Source organism: Tinamus guttatus, unplaced genomic scaffold (assembly GCF_059628265.1).
Source record: "Tinamus guttatus ecotype Peru unplaced genomic scaffold, ASM5962826v1 Tinamus_guttatus_pri_ptg000366l, whole genome shotgun sequence".
Lineage (NCBI taxonomy): Eukaryota > Metazoa > Chordata > Aves > Tinamiformes > Tinamidae > Tinamus > Tinamus guttatus.
Window position 1 is genome coordinate 1309567 of NW_028288900.1, and position 25444 is coordinate 1335010.

At 42.9% G+C, this 25444-nt stretch overlaps 1 protein-coding gene across 1 annotated transcript in view; it reads right to left on the minus strand.

The window, feature by feature from the left end:
• Window positions 1-521: 521 nt before the first annotated feature.
• TPD52L1 (TPD52 like 1) overlaps window positions 522-25444 on the minus strand; it is a 41350-nt gene continuing 16427 nt past the window's right edge. Inside the window, exons 3-7 of the mRNA XM_088530328.1 lie at window positions 21662-21810; window positions 11327-11428; window positions 4641-4679; window positions 2602-2662; window positions 522-669 (exon numbers count right to left, since the gene is read on the minus strand). Of these exons, the coding sequence (XP_088386454.1) occupies window positions 538-669; window positions 2602-2662; window positions 4641-4679; window positions 11327-11428; window positions 21662-21810 (483 nt within the window). The 3' untranslated portion in view covers window positions 522-537. The remainder of the gene's footprint in view (window positions 670-2601; window positions 2663-4640; window positions 4680-11326; window positions 11429-21661; window positions 21811-25444) is intronic.

Genomic DNA, 25444 nt, shown 5'->3' on the forward strand with positions numbered 1-25444 from the left:
ATGTAGGACCATATCAGTGAAACAGGAAAAAAAAAAAGAAAGGTTTCTGTTAAAAATCACTGGTTGTAACTGTGCTAGGGCAAGGGCCCGTGCAGAGGCGCTCCTGGCGCGGGGGCAGGCAGCGCGCGAGCGGCCTCCTGCTGGCAGCAGGAATCCTTGCGCGGCTCTGGGCCCATCTGTCTGCTGTGGCACTGGGAAGGGGGTTGCAAACCAACGGGAACAAGCAGTAAAACAAAAGCAGCAAGAAACACATCAGGAGAATTTTGGAGGCAAGTTATCTGAAAATGAAAGCTCATTTGGTCGTTTAACACACTCTTAAATCCTATAATGTTAAGTCAGTTACTTCTTTGCGGTTCCTATGGCATACAAAATACTTGATGACAAAATAGCCCATCCGAAACACAGAGAGGAAGAATTTCTCCCGCACGAGGTCCATGAGGCAATTTTCCAAAGCTGACAAAGCCTCGTTGCACAAGCTGGGCGGTGAGGGACACGGAGACGCTGCTGGCTGGCCAGGCCTCGGCGCGGCTGCCGGGCCTAGCACTGAAGCTCCTCCTCGCTCTCGGGCACGCGGGTGCCAGCCAGGGAGCTCTGGGCGCTGGCGTGGGCCGTGGAGCTGAGCACCTCCTCGAAGCTGCCCCCGCCGTGGCCCGTCCCGCCAACCCTGGTCTGAAACGAGGCAAGCAAAGAGAACGGCACGTTCGCGTCCCACCTGCACTATGCTCACGCTCAAATCTACCTGTGGAATCTGTGATAAACTCACTGGACTGTCCCCTAGGTCCTGCGGGTGGGCTTAGTGCCAACGTTAGGAAAGTTCTTTCCACGAGTGCCTTGAATTTAGTTCTCTGTTCTGTCAGTTCCACACCGACTTGAGTAAGAGATGGGCATTAAAATGACCTGGTTTATTCTTGGTAAAGCAGTCCAACCCCAGCAGCAGTAACATAGCTACCCCCAAAAAGTATAAACCTTGCTTCTAGGGGAAAAATAATTGCATGCTTCATTAATGCAATTTATGTGCTTACAGTTCATCTACTTTCAAAATGCTACAGTCTGCAGAATTTGTAAATATAAAACATAAATATAAAAGATGACTAAAATTCTGAAATAGAGTTTTCCTAACAAAGAAAACTTTTTTATTTTTTGTTGTAAAATAGCAAGACTGTAAGGGAAGAAAAGAAAGCTGGTTTGATTGGGTTGTCGTGGTAAGAGAATATGCTTTTGTTTGCCTCCTAGAAGTTGACTGCAGTCTGAAAATAGGGCAAAACTCTTCCTTCCTAAAACTGCTGCCAGACTTGCTTAAATAAAAGGTGGCATCTTTCCAGCCTGCCAGCCAACGAATGTTTAGGAGGATTATTTTAATTAAATGAACTCTGCATCCTAAGTCTCCGAAGGGTTAATCCTGTGTAATCCTTTGTTTCATCAGTTAGTACAGGAGCTTGCTTAGCTTTAAAGTTCAATAAAATAAGGAGGTAGGATGCTCGATACTTGCTCTGGAAGATTGAGTGATAGTTACAAAAAGTTTCCATCTCGAGAAGCAAAAAGCTGCATCCATTCTAGTGAGTTGTGCTGCCTTCTCTGCAAGCAGCGAGTGTGGAGGTCATTTTCTTGCCATTCTAATGCTTTATAACTTGTCTGGTAACACCCATTGGCATTAATCCAGTATTTTCAGTTCCTCCTAAAATAATGGGTGATAATTTCAACTCTCATCAGCACTAACACTAATTGCATTTGGAATGCAGTGGAATCTTTTATAGCATTAAACTAAAATGCCATTTTATTGGCATTTTATGGGGCTTTATCAGATGGCTAAGAACCATTCAGAGAAGGACCTTTTTGTTCTCCCTTCAATGTGCTACAAATCTTAGCTCACTGCAGATCTGCCATACTCTGTCCTGCTAAATACGAGCCTTAGCAAATTCTATTAGCAATAGCTGACTCAGGTATGTTAATCCTGAGTTGCTTTTATTGCTACCAGATCTTCCTCTCCCTAAGCAGAGCCTTCAACGTGGTTTTGAAGTCTCAAAAGCAGACACGGCAGTGGAAGGGACCCCTGCAGTGAGGGAAGAACACGTCAGTGCCGAGGCAGGCCGGGGTGCGCGAGGCAGGCCCGGGGTGCGCGAGGCAGGCTCGGGGCGCGCGAGGCAGGCCGGGGTGTGCGAGGCAGGCCGGGGCGCGCGAGGCAGGCCGGGGTGCGCGAGGCAGGCCGGGGTGCGCGAGGCAGGCCAGGGTGGGCGAGGCAGGCCAGGGTGGGCGGTGCGCGGGGCACGGCAGGTCGCAGCACACAGCGCCTCAGACCGCGGCTGCTTCTGAGGCCTGACCACGAGCTCACAACACGGTCCTGCTTTGCGCACCAGTCAGCCCTGGTCGCGCTTTCTGAAATGCCCCTATTTTCCATTTTAGTGTGGCCACTTTTTCAGCATTTCTGAGGCCTAAGTCATGACTTGATAACTGAGAAGCAGTACTAGACCGCTTGTCTGCAAACTGCTGTCATTTTCTGTCTGGGTGCTTGCAGTTCCATGAAAACTCGTGATGGAACAGCAAATTCAAATAGTCTCCTGCACTTTAACCAGCAGAGCCATGTATTCGGCCCCTAACCTTTACCTTAAGGTTTGTGACAGTGGTCTCAACCTTCTCCTCAAACGATTTGAATGTTGGAGAATTCCTAGGAGAAAAAACAAAACAAAACAAAACAAAGAAAGTTAAAGCGGGAAGGAGGGCAGGCACTTCTAGGCTTATCTGTGTACCACAGCTCGATCCCTTTGACCAGGCACAACGCTGGCGCAGAGGGCAGGCCAGTGGCAGCACAGGGCTGTGCACTAACAGGGAGGGAGGAGTCGAGCCCAGGCACAGCGACCAGCTGAGCTCTGGTTTTGGTGCACATCCGCAGGAGCAGAACCTGCCTAGTAACTGAAGCTGAACAGTGACCTGCCCTCTGGCCCTCCGAGACGTTCACTCTGTTCCCAGAGGACAAGCAGAAGCCCGGCCGCAGAGCTGCATTCCTGGAGTTTTATCCATCTGTGTTGTCAACAGAGTGAAATGTGAAATTCTCTCTCTTTTTTTTTTTCATCTGGTGAGCAAAGTAATGGTCTTTATGATTAAAAGGATGTAGTTTAGTCTTCAGTGTCTTAAAAGGCTGGGGCAAAGAGCTGCGGACTACAGGGGAAATGGACAGGGAAATGCCTTTGAGGAGTCCTGACCCACTCCATGATTTTGTGACATTAAGCATCCCTTGCTGCTTCCACAGACAGACTCAGGAGAATAACATCCCAAGAGTATCTATCAGAGCCAAGCTTTGATCTGGCTTTCACTCCTCAGGGAATGGAACACGGTATCTTTTGGTTTGGGGGAACTGTAAGTTGAGCACATTTTTTAAGAAGGGAAAAAATGAGCAAAAGGTGTGATTTTCTTCCTTAAAACAAGCCACATATTCAGCTTGCTTGCTTGCCTGACAACTATCTATTGTGATAGCTGTTTCTACAATATATTAATGGTCTATCACTGAAAGCACGAGGTACCTCCTATCAGCAGGGTCAGCAGGATCAGATACTGACACCTCCTATATCCATTTGTTCCCACATGGAATACCAGGGGTCTTTAGCTGTGAGAGGTCACTCCTGAATAAGTGGGAGCCTGGGGGCAGAGGGCCTTACCCTGGCAGGTGCCCGTAATCCCTGTGCCCTCAGTGGGGAGAGGCCAGCACCAGCAGGAGACTCACTCCAAAGAGCAAGGAAGCTGCTGAACTCAACAGGTGCCAGTTCATCCTCTGTGCAACTTACCGGCAGCTTCCCAGGAGCATCACGACGGCCGCCGCTTCTGCAAATATGTTTGCACCATATCCCTTGTCAGATCAATTAAACTTACCCTAACATAAGGGCAAGCAGAAGCCATTTGGAAAAAATAATGCAGATTTCCTTCTGGTTTCTGTTAAATAAATGACAGATTTTTGACAGGGCCAGAAGGGGCCAAAAGGAGGGAAAACTGAGTTTGGCCCACAGTTCCTACTTGCAAACACTTTCCTTAAGCTATCCACTTGCAGAAGTTGAGTGAACTGGTCTCCATCGTTTAGTTACAGGATTTGTTTTCCCCACTGGGTGGCAGGGAGTGGGGACATTCAGGTATTTAGTGTGGGGAGGGAAAGCCAGAGCCTAATTTTACTGGAAACATTTCGAGCTTTACTTGAAAAGGCACCGATATTTAGCCGCAGTCAAGGAAAGTGTGATTATAGCCATTAAAATATGAAAGCACTCAAAGAAAATCCCTGCCCAGGAGCATGATCCGAAGGCTGCTGGAGTGGAAAGTACGTGACATCAGCAGGCTTTGGATGATGCTCTAAAAGCAGCAAAACAACAAAATTTCAGATTCAGTAATAAAAATCTGTTAACATTTACCTATCCAAATACATCTCAGAATAGCTACAACTACTGAAATGCTTCCACAAGAGGTAAACAATTAATACAAATTAGAAGAAAAAAATTACAGATCACCAGTCCTGCAGCCCTTATTTACATGAATCATTTTAACTGATTCAAGTGGGACTGTTCATCTGTGTAAAAACTGAAGGAACGGATCAAGGAAGGAGAGCTGCCCCTCGCTGCACCGCTGAGCATCCACCCACACGTACAGCACGGGAAGCGCGTTACCTCATCGCAGGCATGCTTATGGAATGGCGAATGGAGTAGCTGCGGAAGAAAGCGAGAGAGAAGGGGAAAAAGCTGTAAAATCCAGTGTGCAGCATGGTTGCTACATTCCATTTTTTACTTTTAGACTTACTTAGAAAGAACAAAACCAACCCAACCCACGAGTGCTGGTGCTCTGCTCCAGACACAGAGAGCTCATCAAACCCACCTGCAGATCCCATCTCATCCTCAGCACTGAAGTTCTTGCCACCACGTTCTCCCATCAAGGGACCTGAGTCGAGGGCTCAGTGGAGGCATGCAAGACAGTTCCTGCCAGCACCTATTTAAACCTGTTCTTGCCACCCACAGAGATTTTCAGCATGTGACAGAGGAACGGAGCATTCCTGCTCACAGCCAAAAAGCTCTGGCCTCCGTTACGACCGCAGACCTCAGGTTTATGAAAATAAGCGGCATAGTTGGTTCAAGGTAACTAAAAGAAGTTGATCAAGAAGACAATTGTCTTTCTTTTCTTCTTTAGAAATAGGACCCCCCTCACCCCATCCAGAAAAAGAGCCATCTGTCAAAAAGATGGGTCAGACTGGCCTTAGATGCACTGTGTGTGCACCTCTGTGTGTGGAGATGCTTCAAGGCTTCTGCTAAGCTGAGACAGACAAGAAGTGACACCAAACACAATTCAAGCTTTTCATGTTCAATTGAACATACCGTTTTAAGATTTAGTAAAGACAAGTCCGAACATGCACAAGTTCAGATATTCAGCAATCCTAGTTAAACGAAACAAGCATGCTTGCCATGCTGGTCTTTTAACACATGACAAATAGGCAAGAAACAAAGCATTTTAGAGTATTTCAGCATAGGCTGCTCCTCTTCTAGTAGCAAAACATTCCAAATATGAAGCTCTAAATAAGAGGATTACATTGCACCAAATTAAATTCACATGGCTGAGAGATGATGTGTGACAGACAATCTGACTCAATAGTCAGATTTTACTGAGCTCATGTTTTTATTTTATTTAAAGGGGAGAAGATAAAAGCTACAGAAACAATAACAACAGCTTCCAATATTGTTCTATTAGGGAAAAAAAAAAAAAAAAGCTTATTTAATGTTTCAGGTTTCAGGACACTTGTGTGTGCAATGGCGAGAGACCTCAGAGGTTCAGCGCAGAGGCAGAGAACAGAGATCCTCCATGCCAAAGGGCTGCTGGGTTTTACAGTTCTGCTTGATGACAGTGTGACGGACAGTCAGCTTAGGCCACGTTTTGAGGGTTTTCTTTCAGGGAACTACGTGTTAGGGCAACACTCACTGAGCAGAACAACCTTCTGAGGCGCCCTGCGCACAGAGGATGCTGCAGGGCCAGGCTGAGCAGCCAGCCCCTTTGCCAGGGGAACTGGCTCCGGTCGGACAGAGCGCGCACAGTGTCTGTCAGTACGTGTAAGATCACTTCTAACATTTTAGCATTGCTTTTAACATAAGCAATCTTTTAACGTGTAAGGTTGTTTTTAGCATATACTGAAATGTTCTACAGTGTCAGTAAGCTCAAGCTCTGAAAGGCTAAAGAATCTCTTTTTAATCATCATAAGAACTTGTTCTACCTTCAAAGATCTCTGTAAACTCAGGGCTTCTACAGAGTCACTCTGTGTGCTTCATGACTGCTGCACCTCTGCTTCACTGAGGAGGCAGGAATTTAATTCTTTATGTGACCTTAATAAAACTTTGCTCATCAAACAGAATTTCTACTAAATCCTGTTTATGTTCCAACCTCTAGATAGAAAGAGATGGCTGAGAGAACAGATAACATAAATAGGTTTTCCCTAGAGAAACTTCTTTTGAAAGCATTCATTATTTGAATTTGAGACTAATCTACTCAAGAGCAAGGCAACATTCTAGCCACATACTCCAGTCCTTTCCTCATTAGAATCACCATGCAGTAGAAATGAGACCCTACAATTTAAGCAGAATATGTTTTTCTCTTGCATGCAGCACTGAAAGGCAAGAAGTTACTCTGTTACATTCCGTAAAACAAACCCTGTCAAAGATAGGGGCAGTATTAAGAGCACTCTTTCAGAAAAGCAATGTGTCTTACCCAATCGAATGCGATCTATGGAAGCCATAAAAGGAAAGAAAAATAGGAGTTGAGAGCATTAAGGAAACATCATAAAAAATATACATACATATCTAAAACATGCCAAAGGAGAAAAAGAAAACCATTCACATTCAAATTTTGACACTGGATGTCACACTAAAATATGAATCAGTTGAGATTCCTTCAAGGCAAAAAACAGAGCTTTTAATAATTTTTACACTCCTCCTTACACACTACTTGCATACTCTACTATTTTTTTACACACACCAGACAGAGTTAATCTCATCTCAGAGGTAATCTCTACAACAAAGAACAGAATTTTTGTCTGACAAACTTTGTGTCTTCATTAGACCACGTCTGATCAATGCTGACTGATTTCTCTTCACCGTAACCTCATTCAAGAGGAAGTATCAGCCAACTGGAAACTCACTTCAGCAGCGTCTTTTCCCCTCTCTGGATTTTTATCATCTCTCAGTTCAGGAGAAGATGGATAAAAAAGAGCCTTTAATTTCTAAAATGACATTTTCTAAAAAACTCATTTCTATTGAAAATATTATTTTCAGCAGTTTGACACTGGTTTTCAGTTCACACAAAGGCAACAGCATTGAGAAGTGATCTGCAATACTCCAAGGATGTCATCAAGTCAGGAAAGGCTGCTGAAGACAACCTCCCCTCCACCCGGGTACCACTGATGGAGTCTTTAATTACAGATTTCTTCTTCAGGGGAACACCTGCCTAATGCAGGGAAGCAGATAGATAGTGTGCACTTAATGAACAGCTCTTCCTTTTTTCACATTTTTTTTTGATGTGTGCTGTGATGCATTATTTACTGCACAATATTTATACCCTACTCTGAAAAAATACTGATTTTTTCAGGGGCTTATCATTACATATATAGGTGCTTTGCAAACAGGGATTATCTTCACAACATATTTCTGTTTAGACCAGGATGTAGAAATGCTGGTGCCAGTTTTAGCTTCCTTTTACTACCATCTGACTGCTAGTACCAGCCATTCCTTAACTCCATGCTAGCACCAATATTCACAGATCCGTATAGCAAGCAAGACCGGGAATCTGTGTTATTGTAGAGCTCTACCAACCAGCACAACTGAAGGTGCAAGTGCCAGCAGAAATGAGAAAAAGCAACTAGCTCACCTGTCATGAGAAGGAATGCTTATGCAATTCAGTTCTGAAGCAAGACAGCATCATTATTTCCCTCATAGTGCACATCTGACAGCTATGATTTTTCAAGCAGTTCATCTCCCAATGACTTCAGCCAACATCTATGAGTGCTCAAAATGTCCTCAGATTGTGGAAAGCACAGAAATGCAGGAGTGGAAGGAAGGCACATCAGAAACACACTCCCACAGCACTAATACAGATTAATTATACCTGAGCCATCTCCAACAGACATCTGCCCAACCTGCTTTTAAAAAATTCCAACAAGCTGCTTACATTTAAATGAGTGAAATCTTTAGCTTGGTGACCTTTAAAGCTTTTTTATTTTCCCCTTGTGCAGCAGTAGAAGGGCATGTGGCAGCAGGTATACAGTAGTGTGATGCAAGTAGTTTCATTGATTTAAAAAACAATTTTTAAAACTGAAATATCAGAAGTCCTCCGCATGGTATCACAACCTTTCTGGAGGAGCCATCAGCCTGGCTGAAGCTCTAAGATTCCAGATCGCTTCGGAATAACGCAGTAGTGCCCCATAAAAAGATCCAAACTTTGCCATATGCAAAAGAGCAAGGGGCAAAGGCCCCCAACCTCACGTCAGCTCCTGCTCTGCGTGACAGCAGACACGTTGCCACCACTGCGTACGGCCACCAGGGAAGTGGCAGGACTCGGGAATACTGGATTCAGCTTGGCTGCAGGGATGAACATGTCCAAAGAGGCTTTTAACTCCATCTCACCAATCCCAACCCTCTAAAACTGGCCCAGTCCTTCCTCCTCTTTCTCCATGGCTGCCTCCTGATGATCCTACTGCCCTGAACTGCCCTGGTCCCAAAACCTTCATGAGGAAGCTATTGTCTTAAGTGCATTATTAGTGCTTGGCTTATATCCCAAAGCAAAAGTATGTGTTTACTGGTTTTATCTGCATTTCTCATATTTCTAGATGTACTTCTCATATTAAATAAAATGCACCATAATCCCAGAATCACAGAATGCTTAAGGTTGGAAGGGACCTCTAGAGGTCATCTAGTCCAACCCCCCTGCACACGCAGGGTCACCTACAGCACGTGGCACAGGACTGCGTCCAAGCGGGTTTGGAAGATCTCCAGAGAAGGAGACTCCACAACCTCTCTGGGCAGCCTGTGCCAGGGATCTGTCACCCTCACAGGAAAGAAGTGACTGTAAATGTAAGGAGGGGACTCTAAATAACTCTAAAGAGATGCCGTGAGCACTAACCAATAACAGCACAATTAATAACAGCACAAAATTCCAAAGATGCAAAATGTTAAAGATTATTCAGCTATAAAATGAGTTAGAGGGCTGCAACACTGGGTAGCTAAGGGTGGGGAGGAAAGGGGAGCAGGTCAGCAGCACAAAAGGGATTTTGCCTCCCAAAGTGGGGGGCACATCTGTTCATGGAGACACAAGGAAGTGAGGATTTTGACACCTCTCCTTCCTTTAGGTAGACTTCATCTTCTTCAAATGTCAACACAGCAGAATAGAGCATTTGGGGCAAGTCCATCTGGCCTGCTGTTGATGTTATATTTTAGTAAATATTTCCAGAGATAACTCACTGTTAAATCTCTCTCAGATCATCAGCTAAGATCTTGCTCCTTCAGAACAAAATAACGTGTTTCAGGTGATGCTCTACCATGCAGTTGGCATAGGAGGCAGCCTGGAGAACAGAATGTTTTTTTCACAGCAAAGGTGGATTTCACTATTCAAACCCAGGCTGACTGCAAACCCTTTCAAAATCCTCACTGACACAGGGTTAAAGGCCAAACACACCAGACTGCTGAACATACCGGGAATTATGATGATCATCCGGATTACAGAAACCAGTTGCAAGTGTCTGCTCTGAATGAAAGCAGAGCAGGGATTTGCATCTGGATGTCATTGGTGACTATTGATCTTAATGCCTAAACAACAGAATCGAGCCAGAGTCTAATGTGTGCTCAAAACAGTATTATGGGAGGGCGCAGAGATAATCCCCATGCTAGACCACCAAAATGAAATGAAATTACTTGCATTAGGAAAAAGCAAGCAAGCAATAAAACAAAGCACGCTTCCCTAACACGCTCACTCCCCCAAACACAGCCAGTATCAGAGCAGGAGTGCGGCAGATTTTTAACCTAGGGCATTTAAGTGACAAGGTTTACACTTAAGGTCTACCCAACATAGAGCTGCACTTGCCCAAACTGAGTAAAGATCTTGCTTTCAGTAAGTGTACTCACTATTATGATCTGGGATGTTTTGCAGATATAGAGGACACGATTTGTACCATGCTTTGTTTAACTATATGGGCTGCTGGGATGCTGCTTCCTGCTTGTCAAGAAAACCCTCCCTACTGAACACTTAAATAAAACTAGTATGTTTCTGGGAGAAAAAAAAAAAAAAAAAAAAAAAAAAAGGTAAGGCTGTTAAATTTGTATTTTTTTTTGTATTTTCTGGAAAAATTTCCAGCCAGTTACAAGGTAATCAAATTGGAGGGGAAAAAAAAAAAAAAGAGAGAAACGCTACTAGAATCAAGTTTCCTGACTACTCAAAATGGTTATGGATTTAGCCTCTGCTTTCAGCCCTTGGCTAAGGGACTAATGGGATAAGCACTGCCCAGCTGCTTTCCAAATGCTGGTCAGAAGCATGAAGATCACATCGGGGAGGGGACTGATCGGTAGGACGAAGGAAGTGGTTAGCAGCCACGCTACGTACTGAAAGACGCACAATATTACGGCAAAGACACTTCTTCCTTCGCAGTTAATCTCACACCCTGTGCAAAGCTCACGTAACAGGGCCTGGGAAGCACCAAGTGGTCACAGTCCTCCTGCTGTGACTGAGGACGAGTGCCCAGGGTATTTGCACAACAGTTCTGTGACCAGAGCTCTGGGATCCAGCAAGGAGAAGCAGCAACGGGTCCTGTCCCCTAAGCAATGGCTTTGCTTGGGTTACGTGAGCAGGTGCTGTACACGGGTGATGGGAAACAGATCGAGGAGGAGGAGAAAACGCAGCAACAGCTTTCTCAGTAATAAAACCTGGCTTCAGGGTGTGGTACTAATTTTATTTTATCCTTTGTACAACTCGAAAACAGTGTTAAAAATAGCCTCAAGTGTTTGTCTCCAAAATTCATCTATGAATAAAATTAGGTTAATGAAAATTTAACTGTTTTTTTTTCCTTTCATTTTGTTTGTATGCTCTTCTTGGCTTGCTAAGTTATTCCAAATGGGATTTTCAGGCTTTTTTTTTTTTTTTTTTAATCCGGGAATGTAGTAAGAATTATATCTTTATTCACACTTGCCTTTTCCTCTTAGCAGGCACCCTGAATAAAATGCTACAATTATAAGCACTAGCTGGAATTTTGAACACTAGTGTGGTAGGAAAAGCAATAGACTTGTTATGTTTTTTCTCCTCAAAATAAGACCAAAGAAGCAGCAAACCCCTTTACCTCATATCTCCAAACTTCTTGCTGATAGCAGTTCCTACGTTGCTGATAGCTGCTGTGGCCTTCTGTCCTGCATGGCTCAGGGTTTCATGTGTTTTCTTGTAACTGGGAAAAACAAAACAAAACCAGAAATAGTGCTAAGTATTGAGAAACAGGGGCTAGAATCCCTGCAATCCCCCTTTTTTTTTTTCTGATTTCCACATCTTAAAGTTCAATTCACTAACGGGTTAATGAATTACAAGGATGCCCACTCCTACACAGCGTCCTAAGAGCAGCTTAATCCCGAGGGGAGCAAACCGCCCTCCAGAGCAATTCCTGCTTCTCCGTCCTGGCAGGCAGCCCCCTCTGCTCAGCGCAAACTGTTCACATGTAGAAGGCAGCGATCTGCCAAAGCTTGCTGGGTTTGACACAACTCCACCAAACTTGCACCAGCCAAGCAGCACAGCACACACATGTATGTGGGTAGAGCGCACGCATTCACCTGCAGAATGATCCTAATGTCCTGACCTGGGGACCAGGCTTTAACCCACCATTCAGCACGGTTAAATTACATTCTCAGAGTAATGAATAAGCTCTGCTGTACAGATGCTCTCTTTGCAGAGGAAACTACTTCTGAGCAGGTCCTAGGACATTAACTGAGGCTCCCAGGGATGCCAGCAAGTTCAGAATTATAATACCGACCTAATAACAAACGTATAGCAGGTTAAAATCAATCTTGCATCCTGTGGCATGTCTTGGCAGACAAGAATTGAAAAAGTGATCATGAAAAACTATAATTTAATTGATCCTACTTCTCTTTTGAACATATTCTTTAAGGTTATAGAGACTGCAAGAGATTGCAAATTTTTAAGATCCAAAATACACGTGAGGTTAATGAAAAATCTTTAAACATTCTCCTAACAGAGAAGATGACAAAACCGTTCAACGCAAGCGGAATTTTGCCAGTGACAAAAGCGAGTGCCAAGACTCGACTTCCAGGTGGAAAAGGCTCTTTGCAGAGTAGCTGCTCTCGCTTTCCCTCTGCCCCAGCCTGTGTGGACACAAACCCCCTCCACGCAGACACGGCAGCCGCACGCTCTGCTCCGCGGGGACGCAGGCGAGAGGCAGCTCGCCTCTTCCTGCAAGCTGCTGTGCTCACCCCCAAGGCTGCTTTTAAGCATCAGAGAGCCTCCTGTTAAGCAGAACCCTTATCCTGGCTTGCGTTTGCACATGCTGAGCTAGCCCCAACGCTTCCCCTCTCCCCTGCTCTCTGCCGGGTTCTGGGTCAAAAATCAGACAACCAGCACACTTCCAAGCAGGAATGCTCCAGGGGTCAGCACTGTCACAAAGAATAGCCCTTCCCACCAGTCATAAAAAAAAGGTATATTTAAATTATGCATATGTTCAATGAAAGTGATAACCGGGGTTAAAATATCTTTAGAAACAAACACTATTTAAGTTGATGTTGATTATAAATGGTAAAATACTTTGCAGATATCACTGAGGTAATTTTTGGAACAAGACACCTTTGAGTTAATTTTGCCTGTGGTCATGTTCAGCTTCAGATTAAAAAAAAAAAAAAAAGGCATTCCACTCATTACTGCATATAGAGAGAGTAGATCCCATAAATACAATGTCCTCCCCAGTATCGCTACCAGGAAGAAAGAAATGGAAACAGCATTTATGTTCCTAATACTGGTGATGTTGTATAACAGTGCAATCCAGCTAAGACTGTTACACAATTGGTCTTTTTTGAGTGTCAGCTCCAGAAAAACCACCTCTGACCTGGCAACACCTGCTCCCTTCTGCAATGCTCAAGAGCTTTGAGGAACAGAAAAATAACAAGAGTAAAAATGCAAAGTGCAATAAGCAATACCTGCCAGCAGACACAACGGCAGCAATTTCACCTCAGAAAAACCTCACTGATGCTTAGCTTAAAAATCACCCTGTGGTATTTGCCTGTCTACCATTACCCGCATTACTGTGCCTCCTTCATAAATAAATGTTGTCTCCATGCAGCACATTGCCCCTCTGTAGTCAGTTATGATCTGCACTGGTATGCAGCACAATATTTTGGTTATATATTTTTGTTACCATAGTTATATTTACAACATTAACTGAACACACACAGGAAATTCAGTCTGAACATAAAAAATAAAATAAGTTATTTACTGTGAGGGTGCCTGAGCACTGGGGAAAGGATTGTCCATACAGGTTGTGGAGTCTCCAGCCTTGGAGGTACTCAAAGGACAAACTGTGTCCAGATGGCTCTCTGGACACAGCTCTCCCTTGAGCAAGGCAGGTGGGCTGATGTCCAGAGGTCCCTTCCAACCTCGACCATTCTGTTCGGAAAATTCTCTAATTTTCAATATTAACATTTTCAGATCTCGACAATCTAAGCCTTTTGTCCATCGACTTCTGATCACAGTTTAGTTTTTAAAACGGAATTTCTTTAAATTAACAATAAGAAATAACATTGATCTTATCAGAAGCCAGGTTAAAATATGGTGATATCAGACAACTACATTTTGGTAAAATTCCCTTCCCAGCATATTTAATGGAAGCTTTTAAGGAGACTTATATTTCCAGGAGTGTAACATACTCCTTAGACAAAACTGATTTGCAGTATAACTTGAGTGCATTTCAACCTGTTTTTTTTTTTTTTCATTGCATTTAGGTTGCACTGTCTTATGACAAGGTCTCATTATATTAATTTATAGACAATTAAAAAAAATACAAAACACAATGAGAAGAAAGCAGGTCATTCTTCACACAAAATACAGGCACACTGCAGACGTACAAAGAGGTCGGAGAAGTAGATGTTTAAACGAGCAGCATTTGCAGGATAAGAGGGGATAATCATCACTCCGGGGCCATTTGAACTCCCATCGGCTCTGTAAGGAGTTGCCCTTCACATGGTAGGGTTAAGACTAACCCTCTTTCACAGGCACAAGCATGTGCCATGGGCAGAAATAGCTACAATATAATATTCACATTTTGCGTGGTAAGCTGCACGTTTGACCTGCTCCAGTACTTACAAAGATTTTAGTACTAATTTCTGTAAAATATGACAACACATACTGGTAATTAGTACATTTTGCTGAGTGTTGTCTTCTCTATCAATGATTACTGGCAAAATTAATCCATTTGAGAAGCCCTCCTCTGTGATAAAGCTTACAGAAGATGGAGCAAAATGCAAACAATTAACAACGCAACCATATTGTAGAGCAGAGCCTGGTGGCACAAGCCATGTCCTATGGAGCTTGTTGCCTTTTTTTTTTGGGCTCAAGCCATTAGTCAGCCTAAGAATGACATTTTCTGGAATGAATGTAAAGCATCTGGGTCTCTGGGAGATTCTGAACTATAAAACCATCTTGCTATTGATTTTCTGTAAGGAAAAAAAAAAAAGGAGGGTTTAGTATCAATAAAGTAATGCTACCACTCAAATGAAATTAATATACATGTGAACAACAGACAACACGTACTTAGAACACATGCTCTAAAAACATGCATATTGCCAGACTGCCTACAAATAAATAAAAGGTTTGGGTTTTGGGGGGGGTTCTTTCTGTTTGTTTGTTTGAACACTTACCTGAAATTCACTCCAAATTCAAAAAGCAGCGGTATGATGTATTTTTAGCCGTTCAGCCTTTCATCAAACGCGTTCAGAACTAACTGGAATCGTGCTGGCACCCGATACGTGTGCACAGGCCTAACCCGGCCAAAGGAGCCGTGCCCCAGGCGGCTCCTCTCCCCTGGCGACAGGAAGGGCAGAGCTCAGGGAACAGAAACGCGGAGGTCGCGGGGGATCTGCCCAAGGCCAGGAATCCGCAGGGAGCGTTTGGCGGGATGCGGCTCCGGAGGGCCACGGGCCAGGAAGGGGGCCAGGCAACGCTGCCAAATACTCTGCGCAGTCCTGTGCTACAGCCTGCAAAACTGCACAAGAAGTAAGGGGTATGATTGCATGGAAGGCCCTATCTGCCTCTGTAGGAGGAAGAGCAAACAGTTGTGCTCATGGCCAGGTATAAGAGCTCCCTGGCTTGAGGCATTGCAGGCCCATGCTGCAAAGTTCATCATGTTTTTAACTACGACAGTAATGAAATGATGCAAACTAAAATTTGCAAGCCTTCTTTCTCTTTTCCTTCTCTTCCCCTTCCTTTTCTTTCCCTCCTTTTCTTTGCCTTCCGTTCCTTTCTCTGCTTTCCTACCTTTATCTTGCCTTCATTTTCTTCCTTTCCCTTTCTTTTGCCTTCCATCCCTTCCTTTCCCCTCTTCCTTCCCCATCATTTTAGGATTTCAGTTTAAACTTAACTGCCTTTTCCCCTCCTTGTAGTTCTATACACATATGTATATAACACATACATGTATAGTTTCTGTTTCAAAGTCATCATGACAGCAGATTGTTCCTACGAAACTAATACAATATTTAGAGATCTGGAACGTATCACCCGAAGTTCTGGAATTTCCAATAGCCAAATTTTCTGGTGCAAATGGACATACATCTCTGAGGAATGGAACAGTGGGAATGGATTAGGTGACTTTCCAAAGTTCCTTTTGCAGACCTGTTTTCCATGACCCCATACATATCATTCATCCTTCCATGTTCAAGGACAGAGCTGCATGTGAAGAAGTAGCAAAAAATGACTTAGAGGGAGGCATGAACTTCAGCTGGTCTGGCCCAAAGGACACAGAGGGTCATGGAACGGGGTCCCTTACTTGCCTACATGCTCGCAGCAGGCACCACGCTTGCTTTACTTGCACAACTGCTACACTTACTTGCAGATTTTAAAGAAGAAAATATCACAGGGCAATTACTCATTTCAATGAACAGAAGCACTCCCATTTCTTTTACTACCACTCATTACAAGTGTGTGTGGGAACACAGTATGCTGAGTTCCTAAATGTCACAGCAGGACTTTGGTTGCCCATAAATTATGGCTGCCTTCCTGAAAAAAATCCAGTCCTCTAGAACACACTACTATATATTTAAAGTTATATTAATGAAGGCTACAAGTACCACACTTTTTTTTTTTTTTTTTTTTTTTTTTAAATCCCAAACTCCTGCAGTGCAACTACTGGTTTCTATTTTCTCATACCTGTCAGAAATTTGAATTACAAAACAGATTCTCACTCCTTACAGAAATTCATATCTTACATCTTGTAATACAGGTATCCTTGGGCTCCTACCAACAAAACTAACCTTGCTCACACATTTTTGAACTTGTAGTCCTGAATGAGGATCCCTTTTCTGCCTCTGCAGGGAGGCAACCCATGCTGAATGTTCCCCCCTCAAATCTCAGGTAAATAACTCAGGTGATGACAGAGCTGCTTATCTGAGTGACTCTTCCAGAACAGGCTTCCGAAGACAGTCAGCACCTGAGAAAGCCCCACGCACTGTCTAGAAGACATGCTGCTAGGAGCTAGCACATAGACATCTCTTGTTTCTGGCTACTAATTAACGAGATTTCCTGTTTCTACAATATGTGAAAAATTGCATCTGTGAGTACAAAAAGACAAGAAGACACTCTAGGAACAGAGCTTTGAGAGATTTCTGTCTTAGCTGGTACTCTTGCATGTTCCTACTTTACATCGTGTCAAAGCATTCCTGACCCTCATGCCTGGAATTACCAAGAATATGGGTTTTGAGATATTTCACTTAATTACACTACTGCAGCTCTCAAGGAGAGAATTCTTTAAGTTTTTCACTGTTCTAATGATTTATTGACCATAGCAGAATTTACAATGAATGTCTGGAGTGCTCACTGTTTTTTTCCGTTTTAAATGTATGAAAAAAAGAAATCTTCTCCTTGGAAGCCATCCCTATAGTTATTTTTATAATAGTCTGGGGGTTGAAAGGTTATTTATCTAAACCAGAGGCCTATGTTTTCCAACAGAAGAAAGAGCAACAAAGGAACTTCTGAGAGCTATTAGGCTGCAGTGAGGTTATTTGCGAGTAGTTTTACAGAAATATATGGGTATACCTGATTCTTGGAAACTCCCAAAACTATGAAGACAACATTATAATGCCCCCTATTAGAGAAGGGCACCAAACTGAAAGCTAAGGGACAGAACTGGGCATAGTGAGGACATACGTGCTTACCTAAGGTTAAGGTATCTCATGAACGTATCCCTAGTGCTTTGTGTGACAGATTGGCGAGGAGGAGTTAATCCATGTAATCCTATCCTTGTGCCCTTAACCTTTATAATTCAATGCAATTCTTTAACTGGATTGAAGACTATTACTTTACAGTTTGTTTAATGGAGACATGGTGCAATAGTTCACATGACTGGAGGGCTGCGATGGCCACAAGGTCTTTAGAAATGACAGCCCAGGATGGTGAGGAAGGGGAGCTACCCTGTATATGACGGCATGGTGGGAAGGCACAGAGCTCTCTCTAAGGAGGGATAACGTGTCAGCTGAGAGTTTATGGATTAGCAGGAAGGCCTACATTACGTAGGTACATGCTATAGACTCTGTGATCAGGAAGAAGCAGATAAGGCCTTCTTAGATACAAGCCACCACTTGAACCACAAGCTCTCTGGGAGGTTCCTGGAACGCATTGGTGACAGCTTCCTAGCACAGGTGACTGAATTGCTCCTGAGAGGAGACAATCTGCCAGACCTCATACTTGCACGCCCTTACACACTCTCACTGAGGACCTGAAGCTCTGGGGTAGCCTTTGCTGCAACAATCATGTTATGATGGAGTTCAGGATCTCCTGTGAAGACAGAGGGCAAAAGGAGGCTCACAACCTTGGAGTTCAGACTTTGGCCTGTTCAGGGATCTGCTTGGAAGGATCCCAAAGAACACAGCACTGGAGAGAAAAAGGGGTTCAGGAAAGCTGGTTACTTTTCAAGGATCATGTCCAAGGTCAAGAATAGTCCAACAGGCAAGAAATCAAGCAAAGGTTGCAAGAGGCCTACATGAATGAACAAGGAACTACTCGCTAAACTCTAATATAAAAAGGCCACATATAAGAAGTAAAGACACATAGAGATGACCCAGGAGAAAGAGAGAGACTCCCCCCAAGCATGCAGGGATGGGGTTAAGAAAGCCAAAGTCCATCTTGGGTTGAATTTAGTGAGGGACATGAAGAGCAACAGGACAGGCTTATACAAGCATAGCAACAGCACAAGGAGGACTAGGGAAATGTGGTCCACTGCTGAAAGAGTCAGGGAAGCTGGAGATAAATTACATGGAAAAGGATAAGGTACCCAATGACTCCTTTGCTTTGGTCTTTTACAGTAAGACACACCTCGGGAATCTCAGGCCCCTGAGATCTTTGGGAAGTCTGGGACAAAGATGACTTACCCCAGTAGAACAGGTCAGGGTACACTTAAACAACCTGAACATACATGAGTCTATGGGACATGATGGGATGCACCCATCAGTGCTGCTGGCCTGGCAAGGCCATTCTCATACAGAAAAAGTTTGACTCTAAGGATGACTGAACACTGTAATGGGTTGTCCAAAAATAACGTGTGAAGACACTCAAAACCTGGCAGGACATGGTCCCAAGCAACCTGCTCTAGCTGACTCTGTTTTGAGCAGAGGACTTGACTAAATCTCCAGAGGTCTCTTCCAACATTATCTATCTTGCGACTCTGTTTAAGATGAGAGCATTCTTCACAGAAGCCTTAATGTACTATGCAGTGAAAAACTAATATATGAAAGGATATGCTTTTTGAGTTATGTTGTCTGAAGCGTGGTGGAAACTTTATTGAAGCACCACCGATCAAATAGGCTTAGCTAAGTAAACATACTGCATTCAGGTTACATAAAACCTTTCCTTAGAAGCAAAATGTTAATTAGAAAAATTCAATTATGGTTTCTGCAAACATCACTATACAAACATTTTTAATGATTCTTTAGCCTAAAGTAACTAACCTTAAAAAAACACTAATACAATCTTGCTTCTAGCAACTAAATAGGAACTATATATATATTTAAATTATCGATAAATACCTGCATTGCTAGGAGCTCACTGAATATCCACCCACCTCTATTCACTGGAAACCTAATCTTTAAAAAAAAAGGTGTGTGGGAGAAGGCATTCAAGCTCAGTGCCTCATCACCATGAAAGAAAATTAAACTTGAGGCAATCATTTGCTCTCTAGTTACAGATATACTCTATAGAAGCCCCCCAACACAGAGATTATACTAAAAATCAGTGCACTGAAGAATAGCAGAGGAAATGAACACACAATTTAAAAAAAAGCATTATGCTTTTGGTCATCATAATAAGTGAATGACTTCCAGGTGTATTTCATACAAAGCTGAAAAATACAAACAGCATTACAGGGTTCTTTAGAAAAAAAGTTAAGCTGATAAAAAAGCTTATTTGATACAAAAAAATCAGCATGCTATTGTTGCAATTATAATGTCTTCCTGGAGGTGGTGGGAATTGGTTTTGCATACCTTGAAGCATGAAATGGAACAGACTTTGTTCAGCACTGCGTGCTGAACCTATTGAAATCTTGACACTACACAGGGCGTCAGCCCACTGACCTCCTGCTCTGGTTGCAACACTGAAAACTTTTTTTTTTTTCCCTCCTCTTTTTAATCATAACAGAATACTTTAATTATTGACATTTACATGTCAGGCAATCTTATGCTAATTCCTAAACTACCTGCCCAACCTTTTAAAACTCAGAAGGACTCAGAAGCCCAAGTTAACATTTAGTGTAATAAAAGATTATTAATAAATGATACCCAGGTGATATTTATTCTAACTTTGACTTAGGTGCCAAGTCTTAACTACTTGTTCAGACACACTCTATGTAACTGCTTGTGAGAGAAACTGACCCCTCGATCTGTACATCTTTTATAGCCTCAAGAATCCATCAAAAATTGAGAGCTGGAAAGACTATTAATAACAAGAGAACGATCTGATACTTAATTGTTCTTTGTGGCTTCAAAAATCTCCTCCTTAAAGAAAAGTGGCTTTAATTTCCAAAAAAGCACAGCATTTGTAAAGCACTGTAAGACTCGGTAAAAGCAAAATTTGCCTACTTAAAGTCAGGCCATTTTTTAAATTAAAGTGACTAATTGTGGATATAGGAATTGAAACTTCACTCATGTAAATATTTTGAACTTAATTTTTAGTACAGGCTTTTCATTCTTACTAAACCAGAGAATCTTGGTGAGCTCCGCTATCACGTCGCTATTTCAATGCAACAACAATGAATCACCTCTATCACTTAACATATTCGTTCTTAATATTGCTGAATTTATACTGGCATCATCAAGTACCAGTCAGAATTACGGAGCATCTTATTCACTTCAGCCACACACAACAGGATTTGCAAGGGCACAAATGAACTCTTTGTGCTTAGACCCAAATAATTAACTATGGACACAGAAAGCCTAATGGTCTGCTGTTTTTGAAACTCATCTTAAATAGCCTTTTAACTCTGCTGTTAAAATCTCAAGTCTCTTTATCCTTGGGGAAGATGTGAAGAAAGAATGGAAAGCTGCCTTAGACTGTGCTACTAAATTTCAACTAAAAATGGAATTTTGCTGGTATCTTGCAGGTTGGTTCTCCTTTCTACCAATGCTGCTATTGGTTTAGCCCAAGACCTTTTACGGCAATATAGTGTGTCCATACATTTGAGCATACAGCTCAGTATGGACTTCCATGGACTTTCTAGAGCTTTGGAATTCATGGCTATTTGTCATCTCTCTGTGACGCTCTCATTTTTCACCAGCTTTTTACACTCCAGATGCAAAGCAAGTTTGAAGCTTAGAGGAAGCATTATATGCCCTGGGTTGGAACATGTTTTGTGGCAGATTGGGGTAGGTCTTACTATTATTTTTAAACATGCATTTTTAATTCCTTTCCAATGCAAGACAAAAGGTTGACATTAGCAGTGCTTAGTAGCAAGCTGAAACCCAAATGAAAACTGTGCTCCCCAAACAATCTGGGCATTTTTAGAAGCATCTTCCTAGAAGGCAGCAACTGGGTTAGACTACAGACTACCACAGTATAATTGGTTTCTGTCTAGAAAAGAAAAAAAAAATCAAAATTAAAGCCTTTTCAACAACAACTCTACTACCACCACCAAAATTTACATGCTCATCTTTGCACTGAAAAGTGGTGTATCAGTTTTTTGCACTTCTAAATCAGTTTGCATTGGGGGAACCCGGAGCTGCTTTCATGAACAAGCCAAGTTTCACTGAACTCTTGTGAGCTGGTCAACCATTCTGCCTAGTGCTAAGCAGAGGCCATGACAGGCTTTAGTGATTTGCAAAGCAAGGCAGGTATTTCAACAGCTAAGTTTCACATGAGGGCTCATCAAGTCATCACCACCAACACGGTACACAAGATACGAGAAAATTTGTGCAAGGTCTGTACTCACGCAGAAGTTGTCTGCATATCATGCCAGCTTTTGCTAAAGTTCTGCTTCAGTTCATTCATCAGACTTATGCCAAGTTTTTGTTTAATTTCCACCAGATGCTTTTCTTTGGCTGCTAATACTTGCCGCAAAGTTGAGATTTCATCCTCTAGCTGAGCAAAAGAAACAAGAAGGAGGAGAAAGAAGAAAGGGGTTAGTTGCTCCACAGAAAGAGAAACTATGTTAAGAGGTGGAATGAGCATTATGTGAACTTGCATTTTTCATACGTGTCTAGAGACAGAAAGAGATGTAAGTGCTTGTGGAGATCCCAAAGATGTATCTGGAACACGGTTGATATTACCATTCTACTATAAATAATGTCTCTCTGCCATTTCTGTGCATGCACATGCACTTGATATCATCTACATTAGGACTTTAGAGATACTCAAACACCAGTTTTTCATTCACAGATAAAAATGGGAATCGGCAGAACAAGAGAAGACTAGACAATCCAGACAGATTTTTAAGTATATATTTACAGCTTTTTAGTCTTCCACTCATAAAAAAGTCCTCATCACAAGAGTGACTACTGTGCTGTAGGCCCTATGCATTCCAAAATACTAAAACAAAAATATATAGGAAAAGAACTTTTAACCTGAGAGAACGTGAGATCCTACCTAAAGGAGGGAAGCATCCAACAGACTCAGTGGCTCAGTCTTCCCAGAGCCCCTGCTTCCTAACCCCACTGCACAAATTCAAGTTAGCCCAAACTCAGGGCTGTTGCTCTGCCCGCAATGGGCGTTATTTCAAGTGTATTTAAATCAAAACGTTGCTTCGTCAATGCATTGGGCAGAACCCGTGGCTATGAGAAGGGACCACAGAGTTGTCTGCCCTGGGCTCTGCAGCCTTCCCCATGGGATGCATCCTGTGGGCACGGGGTTGAGCTCCACGCAAGGAGCGCCGAGCCGGCCGCACAGGCCGCACTCAGCGCTACTGAAGCCAACGAGGGCGAGCGACACGAGCGCGGCTGCCTTGCACTTCACGTTCAGAAGTTCCCTTATTAACTGTGTGCCCTCCTCCATATGTTGGTAGGATAACATATGTTAACGTGTCTGATTACCATATGTCAAGCTCCCTGGAATGACGGCCTTACTGTGGTTTAACTCCGTAGGTGGCTGACCACGAGGCAAGCACCAGCCGAATCATTTGCTGACCTCCAGGGCTATATTTAGGAGGTCAGCATTATTTTTATCTTGCACACTCCTTCGTTCTGTTTCCCCGTAAAACTGGCTGCAAGTTTGTTTTTCTTTGAAATGTCTTGCTGTTTAATCTTCCACCTCTCAGCTTCTCCTTTGTCACTGGAACAGGCTTTCTAAATTATTCAAGCAGCTCAGGAATTAAGCAGCAAGACTATGAACACAAAGCAAAATCATGACCTCAGGTATCCACTGATTTCCGTGATGCCAACACTTCAGCACTAGAATACACAGCGATCCTAAACTACTTTATTCTTCCCCCATATCCTTAACGCCCCATCATACCCTTAACAGGGAAGTAGAACACTGTGGTGTCTGAGAGGGTAACTCTGTGAACACAGAAAGAAGAAATCACAAATTTCAGCACTCCTTGGATGACCAAGTATAGAATTCCCTTTAACTATCTCCTAACCACAGCAAACCTCTTAGTGCACAAATTTGCTTTGGTAATACGATTAAAGAATTTAATTTAAACCAATACCAGCATGCTTACAGGTACTTAAGCATTATTGCTTTCCATATGGGCTAGCAGTAGGCTGATCATTATGTACCTGGATATGTGAAGATTCAAAGGCTTCTATTACAATTACTTTCCATCTGTTCAGTTGAATAGACACCTAAAGCTGCAAAGCCCTAAGCAAGCATTAACCCTGTGCTCAGTGGCTTAGATATGAACAGCATTTTTGACCATATTAAAGAGAGTAAGTCGTTTTTCTTTAGGGAACAGACTCTGGATTTGAACTGACATCCTCCTCCTCCTCAAATTCTGTCTTTGTAAAATAATGGTAGGCACAAAGTATCCCTAAAGTGTTCAGATACAGGCGACTGAAGACTGAATGTAGGCAGAATAGGTTGGGGACTTAGAGTGCGATCTCTAAAATCATTTAAGCAGGTTACAGCCCTGGCCCCCATGGAAGTCGGCATCACCTGCTTAGGGATTTTTGAAGAGTTCATCATTACAATCGCAGACTCCCTCATGAAAGTAGAGCTTAGGTCAACAGAAATACAAGCTTTCAAGTCTTCATTTTTCCCTCCTCTGGAAGGACAACAAATAGGGACAAAGCTCCTGCATTTTGCAGACTTTATAATCAGAGGTTTCTTCTTTTCTCTGTTACTACATGGGACCCATAAAAGTAGGAAGAAGAGCTGATACTAGAAGAGAATCCCAGTTAGCCCAGCATACAAATGCAAATAAAGTGTTTTCCCCTGATTTGCTTCTGTTTGATGATTTTAGGACAAATTATGAGTTAAGGGGTTCAGTATCTTTTCAATTGGTGGCATGCCTTAAACAAACAGTAAACATCCAACATGTATTTTTTCCCATTTCTTTAGGCAGACATTCATAGGCAACTAAGAGAACAAACTAGTTGGAATATCTATGCAGTGAAATTGATCATTTTGGATAAAGTAGTACTTAAAAAAATATGTAAATTTGTATTATCCTTACTCTGAAACATACAGTATTATTTAAAATATGAAGGAGAAAAAAACTCCAATAACGTTTAGAATATTCACCAAAGAAAGGCTGAATGCTAGGCTGAATATTCATTAGGTAACTTTCAAGAATCACAGTAGTAGGTAACTAAAACATTACAGAGTCCCAGCTGAAGACAGAAGACAGTATAGCCGATTCTGTTATTTCTAAATTTGTTTAAGCAACTTTTTTTTTTCTGCACTACATCACCCAGTGCATAGTGTCCTGGGCTAGCTGTTTGTGCAGCCCATCTGGTCAGAGAAAACTGAACCAGATAAAAAGCAGTAAAAAAACAAAATTTTTATACAGATCAGTTCCTAGAGGCAGTGCTGAGCGCTACCCAGACGCCTGTGCCGGCCCAGCACAGGGAGCAGGAACAAGGGCGGGAGGTGGAGAGGAAAGGAAGGCAGGACCAACTAAACCAGCACAAGCAGCTTGCTGGTTGAACGTGTAGAGCCAGAGGCACAAACCACTGCCGCACTCAAGGCAGGCAAGGCTGTTTCTGAGCATTAACAAGCTGAGGGACACGCTTCCCCAGGTACTGTATGAAGAAATAAAAAGCGGGTTAAGCCAGCAATGCTGGAGGCGAGCATACGCAGGAAGGGGCACAAAGTCTGAAAGAGACTGCCATAAAGCCTCTCTCATCACAGAGCTAAGGCTTCAAGTCCCCAGGTGAAACCCGGCACTGGGTGAAACCTCTTCATCATCACGTTTGCGACTGCGGCAGCTGGACTGCCGGCAGCACCGATCTGCTTCTCTGGGCAGGACTGAACCTCTGCTTTGCTGCGTGGATAGAGCCTGTAAGAAAAACTGGGGAGAAAGAGACAAAAAAAGGAAGGACCAGCTATATCACTGGTAGGGTGCTTATAACAAAAGAACAGCAACTCTGAGGGAATACACAATAACCAAAAGTAGTTTGTGAGCAAGAAAATTACCTCTTGCTTTATATCTTTCGAATAAACAAGTCTGTATCTTCACTGTGCTGTTCCTACAGTGGGCTTACAGAAAAATTCCTTGTTAATGAAGCCAGTCCATTGGCTGATTATTGCAGCCCAATAGTTACTCCTTCAAAATTGC